The following is a 13,710-nucleotide window of genomic DNA, read 5'->3' as shown; positions in this document are numbered from 1 at the left end:
TTTGCTCTGGTAAGTAAGTAAGAAGAAAAAATGGATAGGCTCAGAGCATCGAGTTTTGTATGGCTCAGAGTTTCATTTTGTAACAAATTGTATGGCTGTCTATGATATCCAAACAACTCAGAAACAATGCCCCAGCGATCGTCATTGGTCGTCATTATTAAAAAATAAATTAGGCCATGGAGTAAACTGTTTTTTTTTTTACATAAATTTGGCCCTCACCGTAAACAAAAGTATAGCCTTTGAGATCTGCAACTTCGACGGTGGGAAATTTTTTCAAACTATCGCCAGGGGCGTGAATGTGCACACAGAGAAAGAGAATAGAAAAATAAATTTATGTCATAATCAAAGTTAACTTATAAGCTACAGCTTCTACGCGTGCATAGGTTATAACTTGTAGAGGTTGAAGACAAAAATATTTTGAAAACGAAACAAAAAGCAAACGTCATTATCATCAAGACGCACGCACGGCGCGCATGCGCGCTTTGGAGCGGTGCTGGGCGCCTGTACACGGAGTCGTCGTTGTGTGGAGAAGTGATTCGCGAAGTTGGCGTGGAAAAAATTCTAGTTTCGAAGACATTCAAAGGCTGTGTCGCATGATGTTTATGCGAACGCTGCACAGGTCTCTGTCGCCGGCAAGGAAGACATTGTCTATCGTTCCTGTCACCTCTGCGAGCTACCACGAGAAGGCAAGTACTCGCAGCGCTCGCAGTACCCGTACATGCATTCCTATGTACTGCGCACTACAGCGTGCGCGGTTTTCTGGACTGATCCTCTCAAACACCCACACGTTGTCCTTACCTAACTCGAGGACCTTTAAGTTATCGTGCCATTACTCAGCATTTAACATGGATTTGCGACCTTATTCATTCGATACTTTGTTTCGATGGTGTGCACACGCGGTCAGGCATGTTCAGATGTTGCAATGACCGAATTTTAGGTGAGGGGACAGTGCCGGCCGCAAAATGAAGTAGATTACAGTGAGACGCCTCGAAACGAGAGGCATGCGCACGTCGACTCAATATAGGTGAAGGCATTTCTTTTTTTATTTCGCCTTGGCAACAGCTTCTGTGGTTAACGAAACTAGGTCAACGCTACTAAACTAGTTCCAAACCGTTTTCCACTCGTAATCACGAACCAACCGGTCCAAATGCGTAACCTACTGTAGTTCATCGCGTCCACTAGAGTTTTCCTGCCTCGTGCCGATTCTCTCTCTTTCATTACCAGGTTATTGACCACTACGAGAATCCTCGCAACGTCGGATCCCTCAATAAGGATGATAAGAATGTTGGCACCGGTCTTGTTGGAGCCCCAGCCTGCGGCGATGTCATGAAATTGCAGGTAAGTGTTATTAATCGATGTGATGTGCTTTTGAAACCGACGCTTCTTTAAAGCGACAGCGAAAAGGTCTCTTGGCAGGCGCAGGATTACGGTTGGCGGTGGTATCCCGCGATGTTTGCTTATCGTTGCATACCATTCGTGTTCTGAAATGCGGCAAATGCATTCGCAAAAAAAAAAAAAAACACTGGGAAATGCAATAAACTGCATTCTCAAAGAAATATGAGAAGTGCAGTTAAGCTGCGTTTCCCAATCTCGTGTGCAGGTTGCAATAATATGCGCAGTTCGGTTTGGGTGGTTATATTATATTTGTGTTGTGTTTCGAGGACCATTTAATGCAAATTAGTTGCTTAGTAAGATAGCGCCTTTTCGGATTGCGAAGTTGAACTAAGCTGTCTTGACAATACCTGTGCCACACGGGCACAAGAAATGGCTTTCAGTAGTTAAGGCATTAAGTTCCTGAATGATATTTTTTTCAGGGGAGCTGCCGCACGTCTAAATTTAATGGCGTTTGACCAGATGATGCCGATAACAGTGACTTTTGAAAGGAACAGTTTTTGAGTAATAAAATATAAACACGCATTTTAACAACTCAAATCTGTGTTCAGGGATAGTGAAATGAAGAAGTGAGGATACTATGGTGCCATTAGCTTGAGTTTGTTGCTGCCCTTTACAACGTTGCAACTGGCCACAGCAACTTCGGTCATTGCAAGTTGAATCCGAAGCCCAGAATCCCACACCTCACTGTTCATGCCGAAGCCGTAGAAATTCTGAGTGAATGTCACTATAGTGCAACTGCGAATTAACGTGCGATTTGTTAAAGGGCTCCTTAATGACCTCAGGTATTTTTTTAGCATTTCAAGTAAATGCGTGCATCGAGTTCAGAATGCTTTCATGATCAACAATGCCAAACTCAGCAGCGCTACGAGCCGCAGGCACCCCACAAACAGTCCCTTCTCCTCTCCGTGTCTTTCGGCATTCCTCATCCTGTCAACGCTCGCCTTGACGTCAACATGTTTTCTGCTTGTCATCTACAACACCTGTTTGTCCGCTTGCTGCTCTTCCTCCCCGCACGGTGCGGAGGAACACTCACCAGGAGTAGAGACGAGCCGACGAACGGAGCATAGCGAAGGAAAGAAAAAACGAGCTAGGGCATCTTTCGTACCATCGAACGCGTGTAACCCCTCTGTTATGGCACCGTTTCGAAAAATTCTCATGGCTACGTGTTCGTTGCAGACTTGTGCTCAACTGCAACACCACAACTAAATTTCAACCTCCAGGTGGTTTAGGGGCCCTTTAAAAGTAACATATAAAGTATTTTTGAAATGGTAGATGCTATTTCAGATGTTTTATGTTTACTGCATTGAGCAAGTTTTGGTGTTGAGAGTACACGTTTCTCAGTCAAACGGGTTCTAGCAAAGGCATTACATAACGAATGGCATTAAGGTGAAGGCCATTTGATTTACCCATGTGGCACTGCGCAAATAGCATTACATCTTAAGGCATTAGGTAGTTAATGCCATTTTCTGTGCCCATGTGGCACAGGTATTAAATATTTAACTGATTTAGGCCTCATGCTGACCTCGCCTTTTTAAAAATGTTTGTTACTTTTATTATTCCTCTGCTTGTCTTGGTTCTGTATGAAATAAACATAATTATAGTTAACATTCATGAACATAACACTTTTGTTCGCCTTAGATCAAGGTGGACGAGAGTGGCAAGATTGTCGATGCCAAGTTCAAGACGTTTGGCTGTGGTTCAGCCATTGCATCCAGCTCCCTTGCAACTGAATGGATTAAGGGGAAAAATGTAAGTGACTTGTGAAAGCTTTTGTTGACCATTGCTAGTGAGAAAGCTTCGTTAGCTTAATTTGTTGTTCAATATTAAATGCCAAACTTATTTCTTGCGTTGTGCCAACACTTTAAAGGGGTCATGAAGCACCCCTTGGGCTTGTTGAAAAAACGCATCCTGCGGAAAGCTGACACGGCTATGAACTGCTCTGTCAAATATTACAGTCGTGCGCGCCGCGTAAAGGCCACAAGTGGAGCGCGAAGTTGCCGTTTCCTCAGGCGCCCTCTTTTCAAACAGAGGCCTGTTCTCACTCTCGTCGGTGGGCGGGGCGTCTGCACGTTGACATCGTGGATCTGCCTGTTTACGTCGCAAGAGACATAGCATGCTTATTCGCCGATAGCCGACGTAAATCGAGAGCGGTGTTCGGATCAGATGCGCTTCTTGCCACGGGGTGCCGGCGCCGCACTTCTCAGTACACGGTAGCCGCACTCGCGCACACGAATCACAGCGGAGAGCGATCGCGTTTCATGACGCGTGCTGACGTAACTTCTTGCCCCCGTGCCATCCCTCCCTGTCTAACTTCCAGTGTGCTCGTTGGCACGAGAAAAGATAGAAAGCGCTGAGAGCGTGCGCCAAACCCCCGTAACTCCGCTCATTCTTGGCGGATTCGAGAAATTTTTGCGGCAATCGATTCGGGAGGCAGTAAACTCCGATACTGAGGTCATTAGATCATTACTTGGAAAAGTGGTTCATGACCCCTTTAATGTGTCAATGACATCTGAATGAATGATTTGGTGAAAACTAAACAATGGCTTGAAATTGTAATTAAAACAGAAAAATACTAAAGCGGCTACGACTTCAACTGAATTTTGTTTGGTAGAGATCGCATATAGTACAATAAAACATTACCATATTTAGTCATTTATATCACAGGAAACGTACTTAGAACTTAACTGTCTTTTTTACCTATAATAGTGAAGCCGTGCAGATGCATCCATCTATTTGTTCACTCAATATTGATGTCCTTTCAGTGTGCCTTGTCTGGTTTGGGCTGAGTTTTTTTGTGGTGAACCAAAAGAACCTTGGTGGAGGCCATTAGTTTGCTCCAAGGTTCTTATGGCAGCATGAATGTTGTATTTAAATACATGATTTGCAGATTACCCTTGATCCAAGACATGCACTGAATTGCTTAAGCCACAGGAGCGTGCACTGACAGCAAGTGCTTGTACATTATTACATTGAGAACACTTACATACCAGTTGCTGTTACATACCAGAGACATAGCAGTACCTAGTGTCATACCTTGACAGCTATGTTATATTCAGTGAGTAAATCGATTGATCACGTGATGCTGAGATTATTTAGTATAAATGATATTATGGGAATGCAATAAACCGAGTAATAGTGCAGTGAACCATGGTCTTTGTCAGCGCAACTATAACAACATTCAGCTTTGTGTTTTGCCTGAAAGGTAGGCCTGTTTATTTTTGCATGGTGTAGCAGCATTGCAGTGGAATTTAAGGGATAGTATGACGAACAGAAGTGTGGAAATACACCACACTTACGTAGTGCAGTTACACTACATTACACGTTTGCTATCGAGCACAATGGATAAAGAGAAACCAGTAAAAGTAGAAGAGTGCTGTAACAAAACATCACCCTCCTGCCAAAGTAAAAGTGCAGAGAACAGAAGAAATGCAAACAGGGTTTTACTTGTACCTGTTGTCATAGGTCGGCAAAAATTTTGGAACTCATTCAGACTCACTCAAGAAATATATATCGCTGTGAGAGCTCACTCGGACTCAGATTCACTGCAATTTTCCTCAACCAAACTCACTCGGACTCAGACTCACTAAACTTTTTCTCAACAGGACTCACTCAGACTCAAGCTCACGAACATTTTGCTCAGCCGGACTCACTCAGACTCGTGGTTTGACCTGAGCCTGAGTGAGTCGACTCATAAGTCTGCTGGCATTAAGTCAGCTATCCCGATCATGGTGTAAATGCTCTTCGGTTTAGTTTCAGTTTATTATTTCTTTCAAATACAAAGGTACATGGTTAGTAATATGCCAATATCTCAAATAATGGGTGCTTTGCGATACACCTTTGGGTCTTGTACCTTCAAATACTAGATTTCAGGGGTTTCAATCTAGTAAGGACGTTTTACAGCGAAAGCTGTTATGAGATCATTTCACCGGCCGTTTTTGGTGCCGTAGTTGTCCGCCGCCGCCGCCGCCGCCGGTGTCCGTAACCAGTATCGCTCGAAATAAGAAAAAAACTAAATAAGAAAAAAATTCCAGGATGGAACGAGGTTCGAACCTGGGCCCTCTGCGTGGGAGCCCAGTATTCAACCTCTGAGCCATGCCGGTGCTTGAAACTGCTTTGCAAAAAGGTCCTATACAGGCTTCATGTTGGGAAGGAACCACATTAGCATATGCAATATAGCGTGGTAAAAGATTAGAATAAGCACCAAGCGTCGCACAACGCGAATTCTGTAACCAGGCGTCACACAATGCAAATTGCGCAACGAGTAGGTTGTTGAATGCTTCCAACCCATTACAAAGAGCTCTTCCATAATTCTTCATCGTCATCACGCACAGCATCAACAAAGTTCGCATAATGCCTTACATGCATTTAGCAGGTACCACGGCTGTCTGTAGAATGACGAAAGTTCCTCGCAAGTGCACTTCTGTTGGTTGCCAAGGAAGCCCATAAGGCTCCTATGATCCATTTCCTCAGAGTCTCAATAAAGTCAATTCTCTCTCTCTCTCGCTCTACGTTTCTCTGGTTAAAATGTGTTATAAAGCGTGGTGGGACAGTTAAATAACGACCGGGCGTCACACAATATGCATTACGTAACTAGTGGGTCGTTTAAAGCTTCCAACCCATTACAAAGGGCGCAACCATAATTATTCATCGTCATCAACCGCCGCATCAACAAACTGCACATAATCGCTTATATATGGTACCTCGCTTCTCCGCAGAACAACGAATAATGTCGTGCTGGGTGCTTCCCAACTTCCCAAAAATTACGCTTTGTTGCGCAGTGGGTACGTTGCTAATGTACCTGTATTAGTAGCCACAGGAGAGTTTGTAACAGGCTCTAGAAATGCCGCTCTTCCAGCTTTCGCTGTGACTGTGCTGCGCTTTCCGCGCGGGCCTGGCGTTTTTTTATGAAATATGCGACTCACACGACATATTTCTATTAAGAAAGTCCGGTGAAAGAGTTGGGAGGTTGTAGCACCTTCTCCCCCCCCCCCCCCCTACTCACGCCTCTGATCAATAAACTTCTCAGGCAGTTGTGTTGCCTGAGAAGTTTTCTTGGACATGCAGAACCTTAGGTTACGCACATGTGACTGATTCATGTTTTCAGATCAAGGAAAGTGAGAGATGCTAACAGTGATGAATTCCTTCTTTTGTTGAGGAGTAGTTTCGTTTTGTGATGAACAGTGCTAGAGTTCTAAGGAAGTTCAGCTTGTGTCAGCGGTAAATCCCACGTTACTGCTCTTTATTTCAGGTAAATGAAGCCATGAAGATTAAGAACACAGACATCGCTAAAGAGCTGAGCCTTCCTCCCGTCAAGCTTCACTGCTCAAGTAAACAGTCATTTCGTACCCTATAACATGTTTAATTTTTTTTCTTCCACAGTGGGCACTTGTGAGCATCGGGACGCAAGAATTTACATTGGATAAAATATTTGCAAACTATACTATGTCGCACAATATACGTGCCGTATCAAATGCTTTTGTGGCACAACAAGTAGATTTTGACATCGATTGTACAGGCTCTGAAGTGTCCGTTTTATTTTAGTATTACCGTATATTGCCGATTATAAGTGGACGTTTTTTTCATAAAATGACCTTCCAAAGCTTGGGGGTCGACCTATAATCGGAGTAGACCTATACGCAGAATCGTAAAGTCGACTTATCTGTGGGGTCCGACGAAAGGTCGTCATCCTCGGATTTCTTGCTATTTGACGCATTGATAACATCAGCCGCAGAGGCAGCGGAGTCGCGGCAACAGCTATCTCCCAACGTGCATGCGCCGCTTCTGGAGCCGGAGCCGGACATTTTTGCGATCTGCCATGACGGTCACGAAACTATAGCGTAACCACGCGAGGCAAAACTACGGAGCGCGTTTAAAAATCACCGCCGCGCGGCATTAATGCGAACTGCTTGGGAAACACGGTCTCGAAAGCAGCATTTCAAACCTTTGATAGAGGGCGAACGATGCTCTATGAATAAAGAGGAATTTACCTTGCGATGCACCCTGCAGTTAGTCGATTCCACGAAAGATAAAAAAACGGTGTATATTTGATGTTTCCGATTTTCCTGATAATTTTGTATGTTGTGTACATATGACTGCACAGCACGAAATCGCAGTTCGTTTTCAAATAATTTTTTTCATCACAGGAAAATTCGACAAGTGTCGCCGGTTGACGACGACCATTTTACGAAGAGTGCGTTTTCGTAAATTCGCAATCGTGCTGGCAGCTACTGAAGCTATATATTACAAATATCTTTCTTTTTGGCGGAAGTAGAAGTAAAGAGGAAATAGCTCTTATGATTTCATGAAATTCTGAGCAAATTATGTATTTTTAAAAATTCACGAAAAACGCTGCGTTTTTGAAAATCTGTCAGATTTGGCACGCTATGGCTACTTCTGTGAACATCTTAGCTTGTTCATATTTGCAGTATGAATAGGCCTTTATGCGAATAATAAACCTCTGCATTTGTATTTCTCTAATAATTTTCAAAGTAGTAAATTTTCATGCTCGAAACACTAAAAAGAGAAAAGTGCTCCTCGATTAAAAAATCTATAATAAAAAAACCCCAATCGAAATTTTGTTCAAAGTCCCCCAAATATTCTCAAAGGACTGCAGAATGATATTATGAAAAAACATGTTGCATCATTTTTATTAGAACAAAAGCAGAAAATGTCAAACATTGTGTTTCCAGAGCGTGGTGGCTACTGCTTGAAGGACATCTCTAGTAACAAGAAAATACAGCAACACGTCTTTTTTCTTTCCGACAACAGTAATGATCTATTGTCGGAAATTGGGAACTGTTTTGTAAAGAAAAAAAGATCGTTCCAATTAAATGCATTTGCGACACCACTTATATTCCTCGTCGACAGGCAGCACAGACATTTTCATTCCTCTGGATAATTTTTTTTTTTTGAGTAGATGTGCTTATATAAAAGCAACGAAGCTAAACGCGAAATTTGTGTAGCTGAGTCGATCATGCATTGTAAGAATGTGAGAAATCGCAAATGGCGACAGTGGTGAACGGTGAGTACCGCAGTGCAACCTAAGCACAGCAGCCACACATTGTTTGCCAGGCTTTGTCGCTCTGCACGAGAAAATGCTGGGGTGCCGATTGCGTTGGTTACACGATACATTTTTCACCGCTCGTCGCTCTCCCGCCCGGTCTCTGGATCCACACCGTGCGGATCGAGTGGCCCGCGCTACAAGCACTCGTGTAAACGGAGTAGCATGCGTTAGGCGGACAGGTGCAAAGGGTGGCGCGATAGACGCCCGCCTGAGCAGACGACAGCAACGAGCACGGCTGTGCCAGTCAGCCAAACACCACCCGAGATAGAAGTTAATCATCCAAATCGTGCTTCACTTTGATGCAATCACTGTCCCACACTCTGAAGGTGGCTATGGGTAGGCGTTATAGACATGACCGAGATTTTGTACGGACTGCCTCATGGTGCACAAAAAGAAAATTCCGCTGCAGCGGAAATTTCGTTATGTAGAAGATATCGGATTGGGTCTCTTTTGCGGAGGGTCATGAAGTAGGGTGCGCGCTCAATTCAAGAGGGAGACCAGATCTGCCAGCACTGCTTCAAGACATACAAGGAGATGCAAAACAAAGCAGATGCAATGCAAACAAAACGTGTTTTGTCCGTGGCCAAAACTGCTACCACCAATCTTCACGTAATCGATTCTTTTTAAACTCTGCATTGATCACATAAGATTTGACAACGTGCACATTTGGGCCAACAAAAACCACACGTCTTGGCGACCGCTCTCCAGAAATTCATTTCCATTCATGAAGAGACCTTGGCTTTTATACCAATCTCTCAATTCTGGCACAGCACATCATCATAAGAGACGCATGGAGGGAATGCATTCTTTAGCACTCAAGATATGAATTATACTCAACTGAAATAGATGAAAGAAAAGGAGGCTACAACTGAAAGTGCCTACTGTGGTCTGAGGGATATCTAACACTGGCGTGAAGTTGCAAACCACGCGAATGCATTTAATTGGAACGATCCTTTTTTCTTTACAAAACAGTTCCCACTTTCCGACAATAGATCATTACTGTTGTTTAGCGAAGCTCAGAGAAGAAAAAAGACGTGTTACTGTATTTTCTTGTTACTAGAGATGTCCTTCACGCAGTAGCCACCACGCTCTGGAAACACAATGTTTGACATTTTCTGCTTTTGTTCTAATAAAAATGATGCAACATGTTTTTCCATAATATCACTTTGCAGTCCTTTGAGAACATTTTGGGGGACTTTGAACAAAATTTAGATTGGGGTTTTTTTATTATAGATTTTTGAATCGAGGAGCACTTTTCTCTTTGGTGTTTCGAGCATGAAAATTTATTAGAGAAATACAAATGCAGAGGTTCATTATTCACATAAAGGCCTATTCATACTGCAAATATGAACAAGCTAAGATGTTCACAGAAGTAGCCACAGCGTGCCAAATCTGACAAATTTTCAAAAACGCAGTGTTTTTCGTGAATTTTTAAAAATACATAATTTGCTCAGAATCCCATGAAATCATAAGAGCTATTTCCTCTTTACTTCTACTTCCGCCAAAAAGAAAGATATTTGTAATATGTAGCTTCTGTAGCTGCCAGCAAGATTGCGAATTTACGAAAACGCACTCTTCGTAAAATGGTCGTTGTCAACCGGCGACACTTGTCGAATTTTCCTGCGATGAAAAAAATTTTTATTTGAAAACGAACTGCGATTTCGTGCTGTGCAGTCATATGTGCACAACATGCAAAGTTATCAGGAAAATCGGAAACATCAAATATACACCGTTTTTTGATTTTTCGTGGAATCGACCAGTTTTGTTTTCATACAATAGAAACGATTCGTTGACAAACCATCGGCGTTCGTGTGGGCTGGCAACACTTCGCGGGGAACTACACTCAAACCTCATTATAACAAAGTCGCATCTGCCACGAAAAAACTTCGTTATATCCGAAAATTCGTTATAAACGTTTATTTGTAACACTGTAGCTATGACAAGACTTTTCTTCATTTACTTCGTTATGGCCGATAATTCGTTATATCCGTGTTCGTTATAACGAGGTTTGAGTGTAAACCACATGACCAGTCACATGCGCCCACAAGCGTCTTCGCGTCTTTTTGCTCTCACGTCTGTTCGCCACTTCAGCATTTCTCTTCGCTTGCGAGCAGTGGTGTGCGCGATTTGCGACGCTGCCAAACGGACGCCAAGATGCCACCGCTACGCCGGCAACAGTACAGCGCTGCTTTCGAGAGGCAAGTGATCCTCTATGCAGAGTCGGAAAGCAACGTTGAAGCAGGGCACAAGTTTGATATGTCGGAAAAGTGCGTGAGGGAATGGAGAAAACAAAGGACCAAGATCTTAGTGTGCCTTGCTACACGCCGTTCCTTTCGCGGACCGAAGTCTGGACGATACCCTGCCGTTGAGGAGGTGGTTCGAGATTGGGTTCGCGACTACCGGCACCCGTTCTGATGGCGAGCAGCAGCAGTGGCTCACACGATGGAATGACCGTGACTGCGTCCTTCTCTCAAGTGACGACGAGTCGTAAGCAATGTTTCACAGGCAAATAAATGTTTCTTTGCATCACTCTCTCTTCTGAAAAACTTATTGGTGAGCTATGGCCGCAGCATGAGGCTGTGTTCGGAGTCAACTTCTTTCCCCCCTAGAAGGGGTTGCAAGTTGGGGGGTTGACTTATAATCGGCAATATACGGTATACCCATGCATTTGCTAAGTGTTGATCGTCAGGCAATGCACCTAAGCATGTGTTAGTGTTGTTAGCAAACCTTTCATTGGGCAACTTTCTTCGCTGTGTTTGGAAGCCAAGTGCCCGGCATAGCAACATGATTGGCACAAAATACCTCTCATTGGAATGACGGCCATGATGACATCTGTGTACTTTTAAGATGCTGTAATGCTTTACTGTATGATGCTTTCTGCCTGTAGAGACAAAGAGTCTGCAGCATGTTATGCCCTCTGTAACATTTCAAGGCGAAAGCCTGCTTGACACTTGGTAATACATTCACTTATACAATCGGGGACCACACTTCTTGCAATACATAATGAGTTGCAGTGTGTGAGACGCGCATTAAGTTACCTCGACGTTCTCAGTCGAATGCGTTGTCCCCCCCTCCCCCTCGTCCTGATGTGGAAATCAAACCCAGGACCAATCCCAACTCCTATCTTTCATCGACTAAGAAGCTTTCGTTCTGAGAAATCGGTATGGATTTCCTCGTAGCTTTGTGCTGCTATACAGGTGGTTGTAAATCTATCGCTTTCATAACCCTTCTACCACTTTGTGGGATTTCTCAGAGCTGATCTGCGGAAAGTATGATTGCTGGTACATAGATTGGTAACCTTTGCAGCTGGTTCCTTTACTAAAAGGCCCACAGATTACTTTTTATACATTGCACATGCCGAGTCATAACGGTCAGGTATGTCAGCCAGTTATGTTTGCTTGTTACCTATGGCATACTGCTGCTTTCATGTGCATGTAGAAACAGCAGACAGAGAAGAGCTAGAAAGGGTGCAGAATTTAGCCATTTGGTTTGTTTCTGGACGTTATGACAGAAATTTCAGTTCTGCACGTATGAAAGAATTATTGCAGTGGGGTACATTGGATTGTTGACGACGCAGACTCTGGTCTAAATTTTTCATATTTATTATTAAAAAGTTGGCATTGACAGGCATATTTGCATAAAAGCATCTAGCTACTATTCCCATAGAGTGACCTCAAGTTTAAGGTATTGGAATTCGTCTGCAAAACGCACTCATTTAGTGTGTCATTTTTTCTTAAAGAAGTACGTGACGAATCAATTAGATCAGCCTGTCGTAATTACATTGTCTAATGACATCTTTTTTGCACTGGTGAAATAATTATTCCTGTGTTAGAGTTATGGATCCCTTGTGCTGCTCCTTGTGATCACTACTATATACTTGTGCGCTTGTAATTTATTATTGTTTATTATTGTTCGTATAAGTTTGCTTTTATTGATTACTGAACATACTTCCTTGTTACATTAGTGAGTTTCTTATATACCTTTTACTACAGCTCTGTAGTATGTTTGCCTATCATTTTTTTGGTGGTCAAGAGGTTCTTTACTACCGTTGTATGAATGTATGTATGCATGCATGCATGGGTATATTATTATGCTACTAGTGCTTGCTACCACACTGTGTTCTTTGAATTTTTTCTCCCCCCTCCCCTGATGTAATGCCGTGAGGTTCTCTGGGTATGAAATAAATAAATAAGTAAATAAATAAATGTAACAGTTTGCTCTGTGAACTAAATATCAGGATCCCTAATTGTACGTTTTGCTCAATATTGTCAAGCTGGACTCTTTCACTTCCAAGTAATCTGATGAATTGTACAATTTCTCAATCTTGCTTCATTGTTTCAGTGCTTGCCGAAGATGCGATCAAGGCAGCTCTCAGTGACTACAAGCGAAAGCGGGGTGATCAGGAGGCACCCAAGACGAGCGCAGACGCCTCTGCAAGCAGTAATGGCTGAGGGTTTGTAATGTTTGTTTAGGTTGTAGAAAAGCAAACTTTGTTGGACTCGTCGACGAAATGTAGCTGCCTCTCTTGCAAAGTAGAATAAAGGGCAGTTGGCCTAGATTAACTGAAGTCGAATGTATGATGTTTCTGTTTTGCACATGATTACAGGTCTTCCGATACGCATTTTTGTGTCATTGTGTGGGAAAGCTCTGTACTGAGTAGCTTGGTATGGAAAGATGTATGGCTTTAAAGGTACTGGTATCTGAACTTGCGATTGGCAGGTCATGCTAGCTCTTGTAATGTTGTCATTGCAGGACTAGAATTTGTGTTCTTAGCCTTGATTCCTGGGGTTTTTGATATATATATTTTGGGTATGATACAGACCCAACATGGTGAGCATTCCACGGAACAAAGGATTTCATCAACAAAGCGTTACGTTTGAGTATCCTGCAAGAGAGTATCGTGGGTAGTACTGAACACATGTGCACATTGTTGATTGTTGATGAAAGTAGCTTTATGAACACGCTGTGCACGTGAAGTTTACACCATTGGAAGGGAGGGCTGGGTCAGCTTATCTATTGCCAGTAAGATGTTGCTTGTCATTGCAGACTGGCATACACAGCGATATTTGGCCATGATACAGGATCCATGACATTCAAAACCTGTCATCACACTCTTCGTAGGCACCACAGTGCCCCACCTATGAGCATTCAAAATTTTAACTTTTATTACTGGTATAATAGGAGGCTCGTATATTTGATTACTTTGCTTGGTATTTGTAGACCTGCTTCACTGGTCTGCAAATAGTAGGATT

The 13,710-nt window shown here is 43.0% G+C and overlaps 1 protein-coding gene across 1 annotated transcript; it reads left to right on the top strand.

The window, feature by feature from the left end:
- The first annotated feature begins 467 nt into the window (after positions 1 to 467).
- Positions 468 to 13,025, top strand: LOC119396210 (iron-sulfur cluster assembly scaffold protein IscU). Its single transcript, XM_037663310.2, has 5 exons — positions 468 to 686; positions 1,225 to 1,338; positions 3,034 to 3,144; positions 6,644 to 6,722; positions 12,800 to 13,025. The coding sequence occupies exons 1-5, from the start codon at positions 474 to 476 to the stop codon at positions 12,907 to 12,909; spliced, it is 627 nt and encodes a 208-aa protein (XP_037519238.1). The 5' UTR covers positions 468 to 473; the 3' UTR covers positions 12,910 to 13,025.
- The last annotated feature ends 685 nt before the right edge of the window (positions 13,026 to 13,710 follow it).

Source organism: Rhipicephalus sanguineus, chromosome 6 (assembly GCF_013339695.2).
Source record: "Rhipicephalus sanguineus isolate Rsan-2018 chromosome 6, BIME_Rsan_1.4, whole genome shotgun sequence".
Classification (NCBI taxonomy): Eukaryota; Metazoa; Arthropoda; class Arachnida; order Ixodida; family Ixodidae; genus Rhipicephalus; species Rhipicephalus sanguineus.
Note: the sequence above shows the minus strand (reverse complement) of the source record. Positions and strands in the feature narration are given on the sequence as shown.